Here is a 25,000-nt window from a genome sequence, read left to right as displayed (position 1 = left end):
CCTCGCGACTCCTATCTGGCCACCTACATAAGATACCTAAGGTTTCAATTATCAGCTGGAACCTCTTGACGCTAACCTCCCCGCTAGCCGCGCTTGGTCTGGCCGAGCCCTAAGAACTTTATCCGTTATCCTTGGCAATCAAATCCTTCCCCCTCTTTCTCCTTTACCTTTCCATTCTCCTTCTTGACCAATAGTCGACGAGATGTAGCCCTGGTGGTGACCGTCAGGAGTCTGGCAATATAATTTGATGGCGTTTAGGGCTGTTTCGTCGATGTCTGTCAGAGTGGGGTCTTGGTACTGCAAGAAGTGAAAAAGATGGAGATATTGTTATAAGTTTAGTTTTTGATTATTTTCCTCTAATATTTTTTAATATATTCTTGTTACAGCAGATAAGTATAAAATTATGTAATTAATATCGTTATGAAAATCTGGAAGGATAAAGAATAGTATTGCAAAATGAATAATGTTAAATAATAATTTATGAAAGATGTGTAGTAATGAACAAAATAAGTTCATTATCATCGCCTATATATCAAAAACAAAATGAACAATATAGCATTACGTATATATATATATATATATATATATATATATATATATATATATATATACATATATATATATATACGAAGGTGGGACAAAAGAATGGATGCTACAAATGTAAATGAATAAATTTACTAAAATTTATGAAATTGACATTGAAAAAAGTAAACGTTCAGGAGAATAAAACAGATCGAGGGATAAATTGAGTTTTTTTTTTAACTAGTTGAAATAATTAATGAAAAGAAGCTGGGTTTGGTATTTGTTTGCGTCTGAAATTTAAAGACCTAAATTTACCTGTTTTTATGTGACGTCAGCATATGATAAAGATCTGTATTATTTGTCAATATAATTTATTCTTGTTGCTGGACGCAAGCATTCTAATGTAATGCGATGCCGACAACACTTTGTCTGATTTGACGCCTTAAAATGTAAATGTAGTGAGAGTGAAATATGGAGCAATATGAATGAATAGATAAAATATGGTGATGATATCTATGTCTCTCTCTCTCTCTCTCTCTCTCTCTCTCTCTCTCTCTCTCTCTCTCTCTCTCTCTCTCTCTGTATATATATACACACACATTATATATATATATATATATATATATATATATATATATTATATATATATATATATATATATATATATTATATATATATATACAGTATATGCAAATATACGTGTATATATATATATATATATATATATATATATATATATATATATATATATATATATATATATATATATATATATACAGTATATGCAAATATACGTGTATATATATATATATATATATATATATATATATATATATATATATGTGTGTGTGTGTGTGTAAGTGAGAGCGCGCGCGTGTTTTAAATTCCATGAGAAACAAAGCTCCATGGAAGCATTTACAAACGCCCGCACACACATACTGCCATGTCGTAAAGGATCTAACATTTCCCCAGGAACCTCAAACCAATATGCCATACTCTCCAAAGCATATATGAAAATAGCTCTTCATCTTACCAATGCCTCAATATCAGCGGCGAAACTTCCATCTGGACAGTATTCAATGATACCCCAATTGCCGTAATCAAGCCCATTGCTGAGCATCAAGTTCTTGGTGATTATTCGACCGACTGGAACACTCTGTTCCGCCTCTGAAATGGAATAAAGAAATTTCATTAGTCTTTAAATTAAATAAGCCTGGGTTTAAAGCTTATCTCTTGTATGGTCAACGTTACCAAGATTTGCGTGATAGACGGATATCTGGTGAAAGCAGAAACTGGTGTCAAATAAGTGATTGAAAATAAGTAAGAAACATTATCGTAAATTTTCCCCTGCCAATGATATTATTAGTGACGACGTTTTCAATTAGGTGATTGATAAATTAATCAAGATTTCATATTGATTTCATATTAAAATCCTCATGGGGGGTGAGAGGATATGCCATTGGTATATCTCTCATAATATAAAGAGCAAGTGTCTGGATATATATATATATATATGTATATATATATATTTACATATATATACACACATATCTATATATATATATATATATATATATATATACACACGCATATATATATATATATATATATATATACATATATATACATATATATATATATATATATATATAATATATATATATATATATATATATATATATATATATATATATATATATATATATATATGGGACACGCAGGTACAAGGAGAAAACCATGGATATCAAATTATACTTGGGATACTATAAAAAGGAGACAAAGAGATAAATTGATTGTTGATAATTTTTTGAGGAAGAAATGAAAATTACATGGTGGAGCATGCTAAGTATTCCAGTATTGATAGTGAAGTCAAAAGAAAAACCAGGAATGATTGGAGAGAATATTCAGACAGTAAAGCAGATGAGGCTGACAAAGCTATGAATTCAGGGAGTGGCTATGGCGTAAGAATTCCTCATAGAATTATCAACGAAATCTCTACTGGAGTAAAGAAGAAGCATATACCCATCAGAGAGATGGATCCGTTATAACAACAGAAGATAAAAAAGACAACGTTGGATGGAACACTTTAGTGAGGTCATGAATAGGGGATATGAAGGGAATAATTTGATTGATATTGAAGCTAGGGAAGACCTTGATGTGCCCATGAGTGAGTTCAATGTGTTTGAAGTCGAAGCTATTCTTAAAACAAAAACTCAAAAGATGGAAAGCCCCTGGATACGATGGAATAACTGTTTAGATGATATTGACCGAAAATGAAGTGACTCCCAGAATACTTACAAGATTATTTTGTAGAATGTGACGCGAAGAGGCAAAACCTGATGAATGGGAGCTAGGATTGTTGGTGAGAATGGCAAAAAAAAAAAAAAAGGATCACATTTACTTCAGTTATCATTAAGATATATAGCATGCTTATTCTAAAGAAGCTAGAGAGAAAGATTGATGAAAATTTGAGAGGCGAACAAGCATGATTTAGAAAAGGTAAAAGTTGTACTGACCAAATTTTCATTTTCAGACATGTACAGTAATGTGTAGAATAGAGAAATCCACTTATGATGGCATTTGTAGACTATGAAAAAGCCTTTGGTAGTGTGCACTGGCTAATTTTGTGGAGAATCCTACGTTTTTATGGAGTTTCCTTTAAATATGTATATTTGATTAAGTCTGTTCATGAGCATAACAAGTGCAAAGTTAATGTTAATGGAGTCCTATCAAATGAATTTCCAATGAACAGTGGAGTACTCCAAGAGAATCTGTTATCACCTATGTTGTTTATCATCCTCATGGATATTGTAATGGATGGAACAGTTGCTTACCAGAATGCATGAAATATCACACGAATAGGGCTGAAGATAAATAGAAGAAAGACAGAGAGGACGAAAACGGAATAGGATATGGAATATGAAATATCATTGGAATGTGAAAGGATCAATGAGGTATTGATTTATAAGTTCAAGTTACAAACGACTGGCGAAATCTAACCGATGCCCTTTGCGTCAATAGGCGTAGATGTTGTTGTTGATGATGATGATGATGTTTAAGTCTTCTAAATAGCTATTTAAGCTACATCATTCGTGAATTAAATAATCACACATAATGGTGAGATACTATGACATAATTTTACTGTTATCCTCTCTCTCTAGCTATAAATAAGAAATAACGAAACTGTCAAAGGTTACCTGTAAGTCTACAAGACAGGGCGAGGCAGAAAGTAAACCAGAAAGCTGTTGACGCCATCTTTGCTACGTTAGGAACTGAACGAACTCCAATATTTCGACTGGCAGATACGCGGGAAGGATCTGACGTCATCAGTTTTTTTTTTTTTTTGTGCCAAGCGCTTTCGTAAGCTTGGAATTTGGATTCTCAAAATTGAGGACAAGGAAAATACTCTGTTGATTATTTATCGTTTGATAAAGCTAATAATATGGTTAAAATAAAAACCATATATTGACGGTTTACCAGTAGGCTTAAACGCTGTATTATTATCATAAACGCTATGATTTCTTGTGGATGCACGCACGCACAACTGAAACGGAACAATATATAAATAGACGGAGTGATGGATTTTTCCCATTGATATGAAAAGGAGAAAAAAATAAAAATAAAAAGCAGGTTTTCCCACCCATGGGAAAATGCCAGATGAAAGGACACCTAACTTGTGCGGCATCGTTTTGTGATGTAACACTCTCTCTCTCTCTCTCTCTCTCTCTCTCTCTCTCTCTCTCTCTCTCTCTCTCTCTCTCTCTCTCTCTCTCTCTCTCTCTCTCACACAGAGAAAGAGAGAGAGAGAGAGAGAGAGAGAGAGAGAGAGAAAAATTATAATTGACATCTAATTACGATGATCATTATAAACTATATTTACATAACGACTTGCAATAGGTTTTCGTGGTTCTTGTTGGAATTATAGATAAATATATCAGTAAAGAAACGTATCTAGGTAATTAATGGCTTTAGAAAGTTGACAATATAAAATTCTAATGGGCACTCCTTGTGATCTTCGTACCTCATATTTTTACCTTCATAAAATATAAGGAAAATATATTCAATATACTTTCATATGACGTTGTGCATTGCACGAAATATCTTGCCATGTTTTATTAGTTTAACTTTACATGGATTGATAGAATTTCATAGTATGAAAAGACACATTTAAAACATGAAATTATTAGACACCTCTAAAAGCTGGAATATTTTTCTAGTTATTTTAGTTTTCATTATATTTCCTAATACCTTGAGAAACATTACCAATCTTTACTCGGGTTCTGTCAACAAGTGTGTGACGTTTTGTTAAAAGGTTCCCATGGACTCGAGGACAAATTCTGAATTCAAATAAGTGATGCTTCACACACGTCCTCGAATTCATGAAATTATTCAGTAAATAAAATTCTAATTGACTGTAAACTTTTATTTCCGTTTTATTTCGACGTTGCATCACCTTTAACACTACACATAATATTTATTGATTGGATGCTGAGAGTTTTGTGGCGTTACACCTACAGTATGATATCTCATCTTCGTTAATTAGCTTAATGGGTGGGGGTGATATCTCATCTTTGTTAAATTAGTCAAGTGGGTGGGGGTGATATCTCATCTTTGTTAAATTAGTCAAGTGGGTGGGGGTGATATCTCATCTTTGTTAAATTAGTCAAGTGTGTGGGTGATATCTCTTCTTCGTTAAATTAGTCAAGTGTGTGGGGGTGATATCTCATCTTCTTTAAATTAGTCGAGTGGGAGAGAATGATATCTCATCTTCATTAAATTACCTATGTGGGTGGGGGTGATATTTCATCATCGTTAAATTAGTCAAGTGGGTGGAAGTGATATTTCATCTTCATTAAATTAACCAAGTGGGTTTGGGTGATATCTCATCTTCTTTAAATTAGCTAAGTAGGTGGAGGTGATATTTCATTTTCATAAAATTAGCTAAGTGAGTGGGGGTGATGTCTCCTCTTCGTTAAATTAGTCAAGTGGGTTTGGGTGATATCTCATCTTCTTTAAATTAGCTAAGTAGGTGGAGGTGATATTTCATCTTCATTAAATTAGCCAAGTGGGTGGGAATGATATCTCATCTTCGTTAAATTAGTCAAGTGGGTGGAGGAGATATCTCATCTCTATCAAATTAGTTAAGAGGGGGGAGGTGAGATTTCAACTTCCATAAATTAGCTAAGTGGGTGGGGGTGATATATCATCTTCAATAAATTAGTCAAGTGGGTGGGGTTGATATCTCATCTTCGTTAAATTACCTAAGTGGATGGAGGTTATATTTCATCTTCATTAAATTAGCTAAGTTGGTGGGAATGATATCTCATCTTCGTTAAATTAGTCAAGTGGGTGGAGGAGATATCTCATCTTTATCAAATTAGCTAAGAGGGGGGAGGTGAGATCTCATCTTTGTTAAATTAGTCAAGTGTGTGGGGGTGATATCTCTTCTTCATTAAATTAGTCAAGTGGGTGGGGGCGATATCTCATTTTCGTTAAACTAATCAAGTGGGTGGGGGTGATATCTCATCTTTGTTAAATTAGTCAAGTAGGTGGGGGTGATATCTTTGTTAAATTAGTCAAGTGTGTGGGGGTGATATCTCATCTTCGTTAAAATAGCTAAGTGAGTGGGGGTGATATCTCATTTTCGTTAAATTAGTCAAGTGGGTGGGGGTGATATCTCCTCTTCGTTAAACTAGCTAAATGGTTGGGTTGATATCTCATCTTCATTAAATTAGCTAGGTGAGTGGGTGTGATATCATATCTTTACTAAATTAGTCAAGTGGGTGGTGGTTATATCTCATATTCGTTAATTTAGCCAAGTGGTTTGGGGTGATATCTTATCTTCGTTAAATTACTGAAGAGGGTAGGGGTGATATCTCATCTTCGTTAAATTAGCCAAGTGGGTGGGGTGATATCTCATCATTAAACTGATCAAGTGAGTGTGGGTGATATATTTGATAGATTAGTCAAGTGGGTGGAGATTACATCTATCTTTGTTGAATTAGCTAAGTGGGTGGGGATGATATCTCATCTTTGTTAAATTAGCTAAGTGGGTGGGGTGATATCTCATTTCCGTTGAATTAGCTAAGCGGGTACAGGTGATATCTCATATTCATTTAATTAGTTAGGTGGGTGGGGTGATATCTCATCTTCGTTCCATTAGCTAAGTAGGTGGGGGGATATCTCATCTTTTTTAAATTAGTCAAATGGATGGGGATGATATCTCATTTTTGTTAAATAAGTCAATTTGATGGGGGTGGTATCTCATCTTTATTAAATTAGAGAAGTGGCTGGGGGTGATAACCCATCTTTGCTACATTAGAAAGGTGGGGGGAGTGATATCTCATCTTGGGTAAATAAGTAAAGTGGGTAAAGTGATATGTCATCTTCGCAAAATTAGCTAAGTGGGTAGGGGTGATATCTCATATTCATTTAATTATATAAGTGGGTGAGGGTTATATCTCATCTTCGCAAAATTAGCTAAGTGGGTAGGGGTGATATCTCATATTCGTTTAATTATATAAGTGGGTGGGGTTTTTTTCTCATCTTCGTTAAATTAGCTAATTGGGTAGGGGTGATATCTCATATTCGTTTAATTAGTTAAGTGGGTGGAGTGATATCTCATTTCGGTTGAATTAGCTAAGCGGGCAGGGCTGATATCTCATATTCATTTCATTAGTTAAGTGGGTGGGGGTGATATCTCATCTTTTTTAAATTAGCTAAGTGGGTAGGGGTGATATTTCATATTCGTTAATTAGTCAAGTGGGTAAGGGTGATATCTCATTTCCGTTGAATTAGCTAAGCGGGTACGGGTGATATCTCATATTCATTTAATTAGTTAGGTGGGTGGGGTGATATCTCATCTTCGTTAAATTAGCTAAGTAGGTAGGGGTGATATCTCATATTCGTTAAATTAGTCAAGTGGGTAAGGGTGATATCTCATTTCCGTTGAATTAGCTAAGCAGGTAGGGGTGATATCTCATATTCATTTAATTAGTCAAGTGGGTGAGGGTGTATCTCATCATCTTTAAATTATATTACCTAAGTTGGTAGGGGTGACATCTCATACTCGTTTAATTAGTCAAGTAAGTGGGGGTGATATCTTATCTTCTATAAATTAGCTAAGTGGGTGGGCTGATATCTTGCCTTCGTTAAATTAGTCAAGTGGATGGTTGTGATATCTCCTTTTTATTAAATCAGCTAAGTGGGTGGGGGCTGATATCTCATCTTCATCAAATTAGCTAAGTGATAGTGGGTGATATCTCATCTTCGTTAAATTAATAAAGTAGCTCGATGGATGGCGGCGTGATATCTCATCTTCAATAGAATAGGTTCTGAGGCAGTGCGTGATAACTCATTTTCATTAAATCAGCTAAGTAGGTGGGGGTGATATATCGTTTAAAGGTTTAAAGGTTTAAAGGTCGCTCATGAATGGCAGAGGCAAGGGACAGTGACATTGCCCTAGCAAGCAGGAAAATGCCCTAGAGACTGACCATATTTTATATGATCAGCGCCCAAGCCCCCTCTCCACCTAAGCTAGGACCAGGGAGGGCCAGGCAAATGGCTGCTGATGGCTCAGCGGATAGACCTATAGGCTCCCCCAAACCCCCCATCCTTAGCTCACAAGGATGGTAAGGCTGCAGACACTAATGGCACTAACGAGACTGAGCGAGACTCGAACCTCCGACTGGCAAACACCAGGCAGAGACGTTACCAATCAGGCCACGACAACCCGTAGTGGGAGCGATATCTATTCTTCATATAATTAGCCAAGTGGAGGGGTGTGATATCTTATCCTCATTAAATAAGGCCTCAGGCGGGTGTGGTGGCTCATCTTAATTCAATTAGGAAAGTGGCTGGGGTGACATATCATCTTTATTAAATCAGCCCATGTGGCTGGGGTGATATTTTGCCTTCATTCAATTAGCCACGAGCTTGGAGTGTATATCAACTTCAATGAATTATCCCCTTGGGTCGTGAGTTATATTTCATATTCATTAAATTTGCCTTTCCGAGTGATCTAATCTCGAATAAATTAACCTTTGGTAGGAGTTATTCCACATCTTCAATAAAGCAGCTCCATCTGTAAAAGGCCTTTTAAATCATACATCCATAATAGGACTGGGGCTTGGGATTTTAAGTAGGATGGGAGAAATTAAGTTGTAGGAGGTCTGGTGTTGTTTAGTTTGGCCAGAGCACTAGCCACTCGTTGAGTATACTACCGCTGGAGAGTTATTGTGTCCTTTGACTGGCCAGATAGCACTAAATTGGTTGCCTCTCTCTGCTTAAGGATATTTTTTTTCTTTGCCTACACAGCCTACATAGTCTGGCCTATTCTTTCCACATTCTCCTCTGTCCTCATACTCCTGACGGCACTGAGATTACCAAACAATTCTTCTTCGCTCACGATGTTAACTACTGCACAGTAATTGTTCAGTGGCTACTTTACTCTTGGTTAGGGTAGAAGAGATTCTTTAGCTATGGTAAGCACCTCTTCTAAGAGAAGGACACTACAATACTAAACCATTGTCCTCTTGTCTTGGGTAGTGCCATAGCCTCTGTACCATGGCCTTCCACTGTCTTGGATTAGAGTTCTCTTGCTTGAGGGTACACCTAGGCACACTATTCAATCTTCTTTCTCTTCCCCTTGTTTTTTCAAGCTTTTATAGTTTATATATGAAAGATTTAATTTAATGTTATTACTGTTCTTAAAATATTTAATTTTGATTGTGTATTAATTCTCTTATTTTTCTTATTTCCTTGTTTCCTTTCCTCACTGGGATATTTTTTCCTGTTGGAGCCTTTGGGCTTATTATAGTAATAATTTTAAAGCTCATCTACATTAAAATAGCCCCTTAGGTGAGAATGGTATCTACTCTTCATTAAATTAGCCACTGTGGTAGGGTTGATATCTAAGATTAATTAAATTAGCCCTGTGGATGAGGTTAAATCTCTTCAAGAAATTAGTCCCGTTGGTGCGGTGACATCTCATATTCCTTCATGTAGTCACTCGAGTAAAGGTGATATCTTGTCTTCATTAAATTGATATCTAATCCTATATAAATTAGCTCTGTTCTATGATATGATATCTCAACTTCAATATAATAAGTCCTGTGGCAGTGTGTGTTATCTCATATACAAGAAATTAGCCCCGTGAGGTATAATGTTTCATCAACATAAAAAAATAGTCCCATTGCAGAGAGCGATACCTGTTTTCCTTTAAATTAGCCCTATGTGCGGGGGGTGATACATCCCATTCATCAAATAACCCCTGTGGCTAGGGGTGATATCTCAAATTCATTAAAGTAGCCCCTTGGATGGAGGCGACATCTCATCTTCATTAAACTAAACACATACCTGGGGGGTGATATATTTCATGAAAATAGTTCCCTGGGTTGGGGTCATATCTCATTGTTTTGTATAGTCCTGTGGGAAGGGGTGCTATACCAACTTCATTAAAGTAGCCCATAGGTAGGTTATATCTCATCTTCATAAAATTAGCTCCTGTATTGGGGGCGATACCTCATCTTCATTACATTACCCCCTTGGCTAAGTGATATCTCACCCATATTGAATTAGTCCTGTATAGGGTGTATCTCACCTAAATGTAGCTCTGTGGTTGGGTGTGATAACTAATCTTCATTTAAGTAGTCCCACGGGTGGAGGGGGGATATCTAAATATGATCAAAGTAGTCCCTTTGATGGGGTGATAACATAATTGTTGCAGCCCCGTGGTTAGAGGTGATATCTCATCTTCCTCCAAGTAGCCCTATCAGTGGGAGTTGATACCAAATCTTCACTTAACTAGCTAGACGGATGAGGGCGTGGTATCTCAACTTTATTAAAGTAGCCTTGTGGTTTTAGTTAGTGATATCTCATCCTTATAAAGTAGTCCAGTGGGTTAGATGGGATAGCCCATCTACATTAAAGGAACTCCTTGGTAAGGGGTATAGGCTACCATCTTCATTAAATGGAGATCATTATTTAGCGGCTTATTTGCCAACGCTATGTTTCTCAGGTTTCTTCATATCTACAAGTGACCATTGGTCATTTTCACTATACTTCTTACATTAATACACACACACGTAAGAAAACACACAAAAAGTGTATCAACAATTTATTAAATCAGCATTCCAATACATGTTTTCCCCCGAAGAATGACCAGTAGGATGTTTTCTGAAAAGACTGAGTGAACATAGGCCTACTACATTCCCCAGAGTCTATGGTCATCAGCAGATGGACCTGAGCAGGCGTCGATGTCCTTGGTGGATGCAACGCCGTTTTGTAATATGCATTCAATCAATCCGTTGGTGGGGGGAGGGGTCAATTACAGTCATCTAGATAGAGCAGCAATACAGTGAGACGTCGCTGACAGCTGTTGTGTCTTGGAGAAGGAACGTCTTTTCGTAGCGCACCTGTGGAACAGGAATCACTTTTAACCTCGTTATTTGAGGTTCGTGTTCGGGTGTCTTTTCTCATTGAGGGATGGAAGGATTTAAATTTTAATTCATATCGTACTAGGAGAATATAGGATTTGTGTCGTTGGAACAAATATAAACTTTACTTCATTTGTGGATTAGAAGACATTAATATTTGAATATATATAATCTTATGAAATACCGAAAACCTGTAGGCCTATTACAACAATGCGTAAACGAATATCTGGCAAAGCTGATGAATATTAAGGGATTCCCTTGTCACTGATTTAGTGCTTGGAATATACTATATACTCTAATACACACTTTTAGTGATGCATGAATGAATACACGAAATGACTCTTCAACAATATCTGTACTGTATAATGATTACTAAGCCAAGAATGATTCTGAAGTGAATTAGACTCAACCTAACGGAAAAAAATTTCACCTCACGAAGCGAAACAAGATGATTATATTCAAATTATTTAAAGAAAATAGACACACAGAAAAGTGTCGATATCGTTTTTACCTTAAGACCGCATACAGCCGAGTCGCTGTCACACACTGACCACTCACTCCATTCTCCGGGTTGTACCTGAAAACCAGTGTCTTCGTTTCAGTAATACTCATTTGAATACTGAATAAGATGTTACGGTTAGTTGGTTGACATAAATAATCAATAATATGAGTTTGTAATGGCATAATCTTATAAAATGCAAGAAAACCATGAAAATTTAATTCATATTTTCAAATAAACCATTAATAGGCAATTTTATGTTGGAAATGATAAACTAATTTACAAAAAATATCAAGGAAATCATGAACAATTTTTTTCCAAGAAAGATATCAATATATTTCTTGCATAAGGGTATAAGCAATTAAGACAAACTATACTGTTTGAAATATAATTAGATGTAATTTATGAATAACATTTATGGGTATAGCCAAGATTCCAGTGAGGGAGGAGATGGTGCCCAAAAATATTTATACAAATTCTATTATTTGAAATATCGTTAATACGTTGACATTGCTTTCAAATCACAGAATATGTTATGGGGCACATTTGTGCATCATCGACTGCAATGTAACAATAAAATTTCTGAACTTGCATGATTTTTGTTTTGTAATATAATTGTTTGTACCTTCCGAATATTACGAAGAACCATCAGTCCCCTTTCCACCACCCACCCTGGCTACGCCCAAGTGCGCCCACAAAATACCTGAACTCCATCTTTGCTGAGGAGTGTCTCATCTAAGGCCAGAACTGTGCTTTCTCCATAATTGCACTGAATCTCAATGTTCTGGACGGCGACGTCATCACCAGAAGATCCCTGATATGGCAACACTCTGGCCCTCACGCCAGTCATGCGTCCGTTGGGGCACATTCTCACACCTGCGGGAGAATATTTAGAATATTTTAGTAGTGAAACCTGGAGGAAAGGAAAGTTAAAGAAGTTGAAGACCTAGTAAGGAGGAGCCAAAACATGAAGATAAAGGACAGAAGGAAATCTGTTTTGGGCGAATGGCTGTTATAACGAGCCTTTAATTTTGAATTTCAAATCACTAGGGGTAAACCAATGGCAAACCTTCCGGTGCTTGAAACTAGACCAAAGGAAACATTACTCATATCGCATTTATTTTCATTTGGTTTAGAAAATATTCATTATCGACAACAAACGGATATCTAACTCAAAGTTTGGGCAAGCAAATGATGAATGAAAATGAGCCCAGATATTTTTGGTGAAAACTGTTCTTCGGAATACCTAATAAGTATATTATTATTATTACTATTATTATCATTATTATTATTATTATTATCATTATTATTATTATTATTATCATTATTATTATTATTATTATTATCCAAGCTACAAACTTAGTTGGAAAAGCAGAATGCTTAGGGCAAAGGGCTCCAACTATGAAAAATAGCCTAGGGGAAAAGAAATAAAAAAAAAAACCTATATGAGAAGTAATAAACAAAAAATATGAAAAAAAAATATCTTAATATCACCTTCAAGGTTAAAATAAATTTGTCATATATTAAAATGAAGAGAAACTATGATGTGCTCCAACTGGGAAAAAATAGCCCAGCGACGAAAGGAAATAAGGGAATAAATACGCTATATGAGAAGTAGGCCTAATATATAATGAATTTGAAATATCCTAAGATCAGCAGTCAATTTGAAATAGATCTGTTATAATAAACTATGAAGAGAGACTTATGTCAGCCTGTTCAACATAAAAACATACTTTTGTATTACCTTGCCAATCTCCACTCTCGCCGACCTTTGAGGTGATGTACCCAGTGCTTTGTCCAGCTTTACTTACACAGAACAGCTTCACAGCATTAATGGCAGTCTCGTCCAGATGGGTTATGGAGTATGGCTGAAACTGTCACCGGGAGAAAGCAATGTTGTTAGTAACGAAATGATATTAATATCGCGTAATAAATTTCGGACAAGAAATTCTAAGAAATTTTTTATTCTATTACGAACTTCTCACAAGAAACCGGATGAAATCAATATTTTATTCAATTTTGTAGTAGGCCTATATGAAACGACAGGACGAAATTATGTTGTAGTTGCTGGAAAGAACATCATTATTGTTGTTATTGTTATTATTATTAACATTATTATTATCATTTTTATTTTTTATTATTATTATCATTAATATTATTACTTGCTAAGCAATAACCCTAGTTGGAAAATGGTGTACCAACTACGGAATTAAAATAAAAATTTTCAAATTAGACTATGAAAGCGGGACTAATCTATTTCTCAAAAGACCATTCAGATAAACGGCGTAATTAGAGGAATAGGTATAAAGATCGACACATACCATAACTTCAATGTTCTGAACGTAACTCCCATCTAAGCAGTATTCGACATCACCCCACGTTCCGAAATCCAACGCATTGTTTATAACGAGGTTTTTGGTGACGACACGTCCTGGAAGTGATACCTCGGCAGCAGCTGTAGATCAGAGAGGGCGTTTATGATTAATGTAGGGGATATATATATATATATATATATATATATATATATATATATATATATATATATATATATATATATATATATATGGAATCCTAAATCCTATAGCATGTCAAAAGGCATTGACAAGGGCTTGATATAAGGCTATGATAACTAAACGCTTATGATACGTGAATACAATATCAAATTCCTGTCTATATATATACTGTATATACAGTATATATATATATATATATATATATATATATATATATATATATATATATATATACATATATATATATATATAAAGAGAGAGTGAGAGAGAGAGAGAGAGAGAGAGAGAGAGAGAGAGAGAAAATCTATATATACATACATACATACATACAGACAGACAGACACACACACACACACACACACATATATATATATATATACATATATATATATATATATATATATATATATATATATATACATATATATATATATATATATATATATATATATATATATATATATGTACTATTTCAATTTCCAGTATTCCTGGTTCCATATTTACCCGCGCAGCCGTAGAGGAGGAAGCAGATGGCAACAGGGAGAGAATTCATATTGTCGTCTTGTTGATTCAGAACCGACTGAGACGAAATCTCCCGAAAGGCAAAAAGGATAAACACCTTCTGCAATGCTGTCTCAAAAAAAAAAAAAAAATATTGGAAAAGTACGTTTTGCTTTATCTCGACTTACAACTTATCAGTTTCGGGTCGGATTTCCATTTTGGGGCAAAGTTTTTTTTTTGTTTTTTATACAAGAGTCCGTTGTGTAAGTAAGGTATCTGTTCTTAGAGTGAAATACAGACAAGGATGAATTATAGAACGGAGTAAGGATGTGTGTTGAAACCAAAATATCCCCAATTTGACCAGAAATGACAACTTTATGCGGAGAAAAACACTTGCATGAAATTAGCATCTTTAAGAAGTCAAAACACGGTGTTGGCAATCTAATGAGAGTTATGGGGTCCTTTGACTAGCCAGACAGTACTACATTAGGTCTTTGTCTCTGGTTACGGTGCACGTTCCCTTTGCTTACACATTCACCGAATAGACTGGCCTATTCTTTACAGATGTTCTTCTGTCCTCATGCACCTGAGAACACCGAGATTATCAAACAATTCTTCTTCTCTCAAGGGGTTAACTACTGCACTGTAATTGTTCTTCTGGGAGAAGGACACTCCAAAATTAAACCATTGTTCTCTAGTCTTGGGTAGTGCCATAGCCTCTGTACCACGGTCTTCCACTGTCTTTGGGTAGGGTTCTCTTGCTTGAGGGTACACTCTGGCACACTTTTCTGTCCTATTTTTCTTCCTCTTGTTATTTTAAGTTTGTATAGTTTATATGGTAGTAGGTTGGCCAGGGTACCAGCCACCCGTTAGGATACTACTGCTAGAGAGTTATGGGGTCCTTTGACTGGCCAGACAGTACTACATTGGAGCATTCTCTCTGGGTATGGTTCATTTTCCCTTTGCCTACACACACACACACACACATACATAATAGTCTGGCCTATTCTTTACAGACTCTCCTCTGTCCTCATACACCTGACAACACTGGGATTAATAAACAATTCTTCTTCACTCAAGGGGTAAACTACTGCACTGTAATAGTTCAGTGGCTACTTTCCTCTTGGTAAGGGTAGAAGAGACTCTTTAGTTTTGGTAAGCAGCTCTTCTAGGAGAAGAACACTCCAAAATCAAACCATTGTACTCTAGTCTTGGGTAGTGCCATAGCCTCTGTACCATCGTCTTCCACTGTCTTGGGTTAGAGTTCTCATACTTGAAAGTACACTCGGGCACATTATTAAATATAATTTCTCTTCCTCTTGTTTTATTAAAGATTTTATAGTTTATATAGGATGTATTTATTTCAGTGTTGTTGCTGTTCTTAAAATATTTGATTTTCCTTGTTTCCTTTCCTCTAAAATTCTTCGAATAATAAAATCAAATGAAGTTTTAGTTTCTCAATCTTGATAATAGGGTATATTATTATTATCATTATTATTATTACTATTATTATCATTATTATTATTATTATTATTATTATTATTATTATTATTATTACTATTATTATTATTATTATTATTATTATTACTAGTTAACCTGCAACCCTAGTTGGAACAGCAGGATGTTATAAGCACAAGGGCTCCAGCAGAGAAAAATAGCCAAGTGAGGAAAGGAAATAAATAAACTACCAGAGAAGTAATAAACAATACAAAATGTTTTAAGAACAGGAATAACATTAAAATAGATCTTTCATATTATAATCATCATTAATATTTGCTAAGCTACAACCCTAGTTGAAAAAGCACGATGTTATAAGCCCAGGGGCTCGAACAAGGAAAATAGCCCAGTTACGAAAGGAAAAAAGGAATAATAAAATATTTTAAGAACAGTGACATTAAAATAAATATCTCCTATATAAACTATAAAAATCTTAACAAAACAAGAGGAAGAGAAATAAGATAAAATAGTGTGCCCGAGTGTACCCTCAAGCAAGAGAACTCTAACCCAAGACAGTGAAAGACCATGGTACAGAGGCTATGGCACTACCCAAGACTAGAGAACAATGATTTGATTTTGGAGTGTCCTTCTCCTACAGGAGCTGCTTACCACAGGTAAAGAGTCTCTTCTGCCCCTAACCAAGAGGAAAGTAGCCACTGAACTATTACAGTGCAGTAGTTTACCCCTTGGGTGAAGAAGAATTGTTTGGTAATCTCAGTGCTGTCAGGTGTATGAGGACAGAGGAGAGTCTGTAAAGAATAGGCCAGACTATTATGTATGTGCGTGTGTGTCTGTGTAGGCAAAGGGAAAATGAACCATACCCAGAGAGAAGGCTCCAATGTAGTACTGTCTGGCCAGTCAAAGGACCCCATAACTCTCTAGCAGTAGTAGCCTAACGGGTGGCTGGTACCCTGGCCAACCTACTACCATATAAACTACACAAACTTAAAATAAGATGAGGAAGAAAAATAGGACAGAGAAGTGTGCCAGAGTGTACCCTCAAGCAAGAGAACGCTACCCAAAGACAGTGGAAGACCATGGTACAGAGGCTATGGCACTACCCAAGACTAGAGAACAATGGTTTAATTTTGGAGTGTCCTTCTCCCAGAAGAGCTACTTACTATAGCTATAGAGTTTCTTCTTTACAGAATCAGAATGAAAATATATGGCACAAGTAATTATTCTTAAAGGAAAATTCCTTTCCTTATGGCAATCGTATGCCTGAAAACTTTAAATCAATCAATCGATCAAATTCCACAGTTCAGTAACTGTTTCTTTCCATTTACGACCAGTCCTTGGTATTCTCTTTTTCCTTTTGTATTCCATGACTCTTCAAATCTAACCTATTTCAAGCCAGCCGTTCTTTGGAGGTTGTTGACACAACACCAGCAAACCTAAACAAAACCCCCTATTCATCTTCCTCCCGTCTTCTTCGCATTAGAGTCTTAACCAACATTTAAATTAACCTTTAATAACACTCTTAAATACAAGCACAATATAAAAATGTAAATATAAGCTCACGTAAGACTGACATTATTCAACACTAAACACAGGTGGAAAACATTCACACGAAACTTTGGACATGGCCATTTCTTATCTTTCGTCGATGCTTGCCTGTGCTGCAGTCACCTTGAGCTTTGTAACAGGTGTAGTTTTCTCACAGTAGTTTCAGTATTTTATGTAAGAGTTTCGAAATAGATCCACGTACGTTGGTTGTTTTTCAGTGGACCAAATTATCGTAATACACATAATCATATGTGGAAACCCCATGTCCTATCTTTAGAAATGAAAGGTATAGCACAGTGGTTCCCAACCTGGGGGAAATTTCCCCCTGGGGGAAATTTGAAGCTACCAGGGGGGAAATAACTACGCTACCTACTAACTAAAAAAAATATCAGGTGACAAAGCTAGCCCTGATATTGATACACTGGTGCACAAGAAGCAGCCTCAACCTTCTCACTAATTCAATTTTGAAGTAGAAGAATAAACAAAAGTCCTTTTATTTTGCTACTAGCGTTCTCCATATACTGATAAACAAATAGTTACAGAGTAAAATGGATAGAGAGCGGTTAGTAACAACTAACCTCATAGCTCTATGGCTATGCGGTTAGTTGTTACTAACCGCTCTCTATCCATTTTACTCTGTAACTACTTGTTTATCAGTATATTTGTATAATGGAAAAATAAATTCGTAAGTCGTCACAGTGTGTTTCAACTACTCTTTCCCTCATACACATGAAGGGGGAAATCTGGAGGGTTGCACTGGGTGCAGGGGGGAAATGACAGGAAAAAGGTTGGGAACCACTGGTAGAGCACCTAACTCTCGCTTGGTATGATTTGCCTTGGGTAGGGGATTACCAATATCTGCAGGGGTCATAGAAAGGAGTATGAGATTAGCAATCTCCCTATTGGGATACTAGCTCTTCTGTCCTAACCACGTTCAAGAGAGGAATATGTGTATATACAATACATATACCTATACAGCATCTATCTATCTATCTATCTATCTATCTATATATATATATATATATATATATATATATATATATATATATATATATATATATACATATATATATATATATATATATATATATATATATATATATATGGACAGCAAAATTTGTATTGGAATCAGCACATCTATCTATCTATCTATCTATCAATCTATTTATACATATTATATATATATATATATATGTATATATATATATATATATATATATATATATATATATATGTATATGGACAGCAAAATTTGTATTGGAATCAGCACATCTAATATCTATCTATCTATTTATACATATTATATATATATGTATATATATATATATATATATATATATATATATATATATATATATATATATATATATACACAGCAAAATTTGTATTGGAATCAGCACGAGAGATACATGGAAGAGTTCCTAGACAAGACCAGAAAAACTATCAGAAATGGCCAAAATCCAAATAAAAAAAAATGGTAGTGAGGGTAAAATTCATGAGAGATAAGATAGAATTCGCAGAACGGACTAAAGACCCAAGATATTCGTAAACGTAATCAGACCAAAATTGAGGAAACAATAAAGAAAAGAAGAAGCATCAAATTGATGAGAAGAAGACTTGGAACAAGGCGCCAACAGATGTTTGCTTTAGAGGATGAAAATGGAAATATCATCCACAATAGAGATGGAGTGATAAAAATTACAGAGGATTTCTTTACAATGCTATACAATAGCGATAAAGGCAATAACTTCACCAATACAAATAATGAAACAAGTGAGTCGGTACAAAACGTAACAGTAGAAGTAAATAAAGCATTAGAAGGCACCTAAAGAAGCAAAGCAGTATGAGAATATGGTCTAACTATACACCAAATGTCTGCAAAAAATGCTCAATACCTACAGCTTGGAAAAAAATTTATCATTATACTAATTCACAAAAAAGGGAGACATTAAAGACCTGAAAAATTACCGCCCAATAAGTTTACTCTCCGTAATATACAAAATATTTACAAAGAACATATTATGCCGTATAGAAGACAGCAAAGAGAGTAAGCAGGCTTTAGAAGTGGGAATTAAAAACCTGATCATATCCATGAAATTAACCAGCTAATGGAAAATTCAACAGAGTATGACAAACCACTATGAATAGCATTTATTGACTATGAGAAAGCTTTTGATTCTGTCAAAACATGAGCAGTAATGAAAGCTCTTCAATAACACGGAATAGAAGAATCTTATGTTAAAACACCTGAAGATATCTATACAGGAAGTACATCGATAATAAAACTACATAAAGATAGTGAGAAAATTCCTATTAAGAAAGTATTTGACAGGAAGACCCCATCTCTCCTAAATTATTCACAACACGTCTAGAAGTTTTTAAAGATATAGATTGGGAAAATGTAGGAGTTAATATGAATGGGGAATACCTTAATAAATAAAGATTGTCAGATGATATAGTTGTGTTAATGAATCATGGGAAGAATTGCAACAGGTGATAGAAGATTTGAATAGAGAAAGCAGAAATGTCTTACTGAAAACGAATATGAGTAAAACTATGATAATGATCAATGAAAATGCAGAAAAATAAATAAAAGTTATGGACAAGCCCCTAGAGATTGTTAATGATTATACTTACTTAGGACAGACAGTAAGTGTTTCCAAGTACACGAGACTGAAATTAAAATAAGGATAAGCATGGGATGGAGAGCATTTGGTAAACAAAATGAGATTATTAAAAGTAAAATGCCACTTTCTCTAAAAAGTAGTGAAGTAGAGAATATTCTAACAACTTTAAGAAAAAGAAATGGGCATGGACAAGAGAGGACACATAGTGAGAATGACAGATAATATATGGACATCAAGAATAACAGAATGGGTCCCTAAAGATTGCAAAACAAACAGAGGAAGGAAGAGAAGACGATAGATCGACGAACTAAGGAAGTCTGCGAACATGGACTGGCACAGAAAGTCCATAAACTGATGTAAGTGGAAGGACATGCCTGAGACCTTTGTTCTGCAGTGGACTAGTAATGGATGATGTGATATATATATATACAGTATATATATATATATATATATATATATATATATATATATATATATATATATATAGCCCTTTCTGAGTGAGGATACCTTAATGTGGTGAATGGGTTTGTGAATCACCATGCTCAACTAAGCTGTACTAGTTAGGGCCACCCATACTAGGTTGGTTTGTTGTAAAAGATCAGACGAAAATCTACCACCATCACCAATCCGCACTGACCAGCATGGTGATGAAAACTGGCCAAATCTCAGACATGAATTGACATGACTGAGGCCTTTGTCCAGCAGAGGACTGGAAACGGCTGCCTTTGTTGTAAATATATATATATATATATATATATATATATATATATATATATATATATATATTTATATATATATATATATTATATGCATATATATATTATATATACATATATATTATATATATATGTATATATATAGTATATATATACATATATACATATATGTATATGCATACACGCGCATATATACACACACACACACATATATATATATATATATATATATATATATATATATATATATATAGTATAGGTCTATTTATATGCAGTATATATCTATCTATCTATCTATATATATATATATATATATATATATATATATATATATTTATATATATATATTATATGCATATATATATTATATATACATATATATTATATATATATATATGTATATATATAGTATATATATACATATATACATATATGTATATGCATACACGCGCATATATACACACACACACACACACATATATATATATATATATATATATATATATATATATATATATATATATATATATATATAGTATAGGTCTATTTATATGCAGTATATATCTATCTATCTATCTATATATATATATATATATATATATATATATATATATATATATATATATAAAGTATATATATATATATATATATATATATGTATGTATATATATATATATATATATATATATATATATATATATACACACACACACAAAACTCCAACAAATGCAGCCGTTTCTAGTCCCCTGCAGGACAAAGGCCTCAAACAAGTCCTTATTCATGTCTGGGATTTGGGCAGTTTTTATATCCACGCTAGCCAGTGTGGATTGGGGATGGTGAGAGATTTTTGTCTGATCGCTCACAGCAAACCAACCTAGTATGGGTGATCCTGAATAGTACAGCTTTGCTGATCATGGCATTTTACAAACGCTTTACCCAGGCTAATGTATCCCAACTCAGAAAGATATATATATATATATATATATATATATATATATATATATATATATATATTTATATATATACAGTGTATGTATACAATATATATATATATATATATATATATTTATATTTATATATATACAGTGTATGTATACTATATATATGTATATATATATATATATATATGTATATATATATATATATATATATATATATACATATATATAGTGTATGTATACAATATATATATATATATATATATATATACATTCATATATATAAAAGGAAATGTACAGGTATATTACATGCATATACTATCATATTTCAAAATGACCTTGATAAAGCATGAAAGTATTAATACGTGCTAGACTAAAATGTTGTCATGTCACCCCAAATCTATATCCATTATCCTTATTATGCTTTCATTCTACCGACGTAATCAACTAAACTACGTTGAAATAAAAATCCTAAACCTATTTCGAAATATCTATTTTTTCATTTTTTTTTCAGAGAAACTTAACTGCATTTTTCGTTAATTGCTTCTGTCACCTGTATCTTCCCACGCTGTTTATCCGGTTTGATTTTATCTTCTAGATTCTAGATGTTTCTCTAAAACGCAATTTCTTGCTCTCATAACATACGCACACAATCAATCAATCAATATATATATATATATATATATATATATATATATATATATATATATATATATATGTATATATACATATATATAGATATATATATACATATATATACATATATATATATATATATATATATATATACATATATATACATATATATATATACATATATATATATATATATATATAATATATATATATATATATACAGAGAGAGAGAGAGAGAGAGAGAGAGAGAGAGAGAGAGAGAGAGAGAGAGAGTGAGAGAGAGAGAGAGAGAGAGAGAGAGAGAGAGAGAGAGAGAGAGAGAGAGAGAAGCTATATGTGCCTGTGTATGTCTGCACGTACACGTACCTTCTTATCAAAATCTATCCTACAAATAACTCCGTTTAGAAAGAATCCTCTCAGTAGCTCTCCTTGTAGATTCATGCCCTTTAGCAGTGTTATAAAAAAAAAGATTCCCTATTTGGGTTAATAGATGGTAATTGTGTCCTTCTGAAGAGATGTTCACACGAAGGTCTTCGCATCACTTGAAAAGCTTACCCAGTGCTCTTATCACTAGAGGACGTGGCAGAAAACGTAAGACAGGGAGACTTTCTACCAAACACAGAGAGAGAGAGAGAGAGAGAGAGAGAGAGAGAGAGAGAGAGAGAGAGAGAAATCAACAGGTACAGCAAAAAATTTACATTTCTTACCAGGGGAAATCTCAGACAAAAGGCACTTACACACACACACACACAGAGAGAGAGAGAGAGAGAGAGAGAGAGAGAGAGAGAGAGAGAGAGAGAGAGAGAGAGAGAGAATTCAAGAAAAATCAACAGGTACACCAAAAAATTTACATTTCTTGCCAGAGAAAATCTCATACAAAAGGCACTTACACACACACACACACACACAGAGAGAGAGAGAGAGAGAGAGAGAGAGAGAGAGAGAGAGAGAGAGAGAGAGAGAGAGAGAGAGAGATCGAAAAATTTTCTTTGAATAAGCCGATGCAATACAAGAATATTCATGGGAACAAAGTTTTGATACCATTAAAAGAACAGCTAAAAGATAAAGTAAATAACGAAAAAAATATAGTTGATTCAGCAAAGATATTAAAATTTCATAAGAACGAGAAAGTTCAAGGCAACAGTCGTATAATGAGATCTACTAAATCAGTCATTTTACATGATTGGTATAAAAACTATAAAATCCATAATCTCAACGACTGCCACTCACTGTAATGATCACGTGACTGAGGCAATGGATAACTCTTTCATAAGATGACCAATGTCATTCAACGGACTGCAAAAAACTATGCTTATGTAAAGTAGAGAAAAAAAGGTCTGATTTTCCAATGATACAAAAAAAAAAAAAAAAAAAAAAAAAAAAAAAAAATGAGACCCCGGTTATAAAGTACACGAGAGGAAAAAAAGATGTGCGTAATTTCATCAACATCTGGAAATATCTCAGTCAACAGTTTGCTTTTAACAGATATGCTGCGCCAGGCTTCTCTCTGCGTCCTCTTCAGCTATGTCCTTCTGGGAATAGCAGGTATGTTACGGATAATGTTATGGGGGTGCTCCCTAAGCAAGAGCCCGTGCAAGCATAAGGCTGACTTGATCTAGAAAAAAATGGAATCGACATTTGGTTTTTATATCTGCCTTTGAAAGGGACTTATGATCCCAGAACTTTAGGGAGTTATGTCACATGGAGAAAAATAAACTTTGGTTTCCTATACTAACAAGTAGATTTCGAATAAATTCATTAGATTTGCTTTGAAAAGGATTTCATCATCATCTTCTCACGCAAAGGGCCTCGGTTAGATTACGCCAGTCGATTCTATCTTGAGCTTTTAATCTAATACTTCTCCATTCATTATCTCCTACACCGCACTTCATAGCCCTCAGCTATGTAGGACTGGGTCTTCCAACTCTTCTAGTGCCTTGTGGAGCCCAACTGAACGTTTGGTGAACTAATCTCTCCTGGGGAGTGCGAAGAGCATTCCCAAACCATCTCCATCCACCCCTCATCATGATCTCATCCACATATGGCACTTGATTAATCTCTTTTATAGTTTCATTTCTAATCCTATCCTAGCATTCAACTCCCAATATCCTTCTGAGGGCTTTGTTCTCAAATCTACTAAATATATTGGAGAGTGTTTCATTGTCATACCACGACTTATGTCCATAGAGTAACACAGATCTCACTAAACTGATATAGATATGAATTTGCTCTATGGTCGCAATAGCGTTTAAAAAACGTTAATTATTCTCCTTACAGCAAATCGCCCGACTACGAAAACTCTCTTCCTGGACAATGGTTTCGACGCTGGCAAGTGGGGAGAAGATGAGTTTTGCGAAGAGGGCTCGTTTGCCATGGATATCGAAGTTAAAGTAAGGACTAATATCTTATAGTACTATTATTAGTAATGGTGATAATAGTACAAATAATTTCCAAATGAAAAACTTCTTCTCTCAACAAAATTACAAACATGAGGTTTCATTTTGATTTAACTTACCGCTCGCGCTTTGCAAAAACCCACAAAATCTTCCACAAATCATACCATTTTGTTGCAAGGGATCATGGGGTCACGACGGCGCTTTTGAGTAAAC

General features: G+C 34.4%; 3 protein-coding genes across 3 annotated transcripts in view; 1 reads left to right on the top strand and 2 right to left on the bottom strand.

Moving 5' to 3' along the window:
* Nucleotides 1–3,877, bottom strand: part of LOC137627801 (vitelline membrane outer layer protein 1-like) — a 7,663-nt gene extending 3,786 nt beyond the window's left edge. The window contains exons 1-3 of the mRNA XM_068359159.1: nt 3,720–3,877; nt 1,556–1,689; nt 168–297 (exon numbers count right to left, since the gene is read on the bottom strand). Of these exons, the coding sequence (XP_068215260.1) occupies nt 168–297; nt 1,556–1,689; nt 3,720–3,849 (394 nt within the window). The 5' untranslated portion in view covers nt 3,850–3,877. The remainder of the gene's footprint in view (nt 1–167; nt 298–1,555; nt 1,690–3,719) is intronic.
* A 6,747-nt stretch (nt 3,878–10,624) lies between these two features.
* Nucleotides 10,625–14,621, bottom strand: LOC137627802 (vitelline membrane outer layer protein 1-like). The gene is made up of 6 exons (XM_068359160.1): nt 14,475–14,621; nt 13,779–13,912; nt 13,202–13,331; nt 12,161–12,333; nt 11,470–11,535; nt 10,625–10,937 (listed from the first exon to the last, which is right to left on the bottom strand). Exons 1-6 carry the CDS (start codon nt 14,521–14,523, stop codon nt 10,860–10,862), a joined length of 630 nt encoding a protein of 209 aa, XP_068215261.1. The 5' UTR covers nt 14,524–14,621; the 3' UTR covers nt 10,625–10,859.
* Nucleotides 14,622–23,779: 9,158 nt separating this feature from the next.
* LOC137627521 (vitelline membrane outer layer protein 1-like) overlaps nt 23,780–25,000 on the top strand; it is a 4,212-nt gene continuing 2,991 nt past the window's right edge. Inside the window, exons 1-2 of the mRNA XM_068358610.1 lie at nt 23,780–23,936; nt 24,669–24,781. Of these exons, the coding sequence (XP_068214711.1) occupies nt 23,819–23,936; nt 24,669–24,781 (231 nt within the window). The 5' untranslated portion in view covers nt 23,780–23,818. The remainder of the gene's footprint in view (nt 23,937–24,668; nt 24,782–25,000) is intronic.

This window comes from Palaemon carinicauda, chromosome 35 (assembly GCF_036898095.1).
Source record: "Palaemon carinicauda isolate YSFRI2023 chromosome 35, ASM3689809v2, whole genome shotgun sequence".
In the NCBI taxonomy this organism is placed as follows: Eukaryota; Metazoa; Arthropoda; class Malacostraca; order Decapoda; family Palaemonidae; genus Palaemon; species Palaemon carinicauda.
Note: the sequence above shows the minus strand (reverse complement) of the source record. Positions and strands in the feature narration are given on the sequence as shown.

Coding starts and splice junctions, on each gene's coding strand:
- LOC137627802 (XM_068359160.1), bottom strand. CDS start 14,523: ATGAATTCTCTCCCTGTTGCCATCTGCTTCCTCCTCTACGGCTGCGCG. Junction 12,334..13,201: donor CGAGAGTGGAGATTGGCAAG/GTAATACAAAAG, acceptor ATTCTCCCGCAG/GTGTGAGAATGTGCCCCAAC. Junction 11,536..12,160: donor TCAGCAAAGATGGAGTTCAG/GTATTTTGTGGG, acceptor ACTGGTTTTCAG/GTACAACCCGGAGAATGGAG.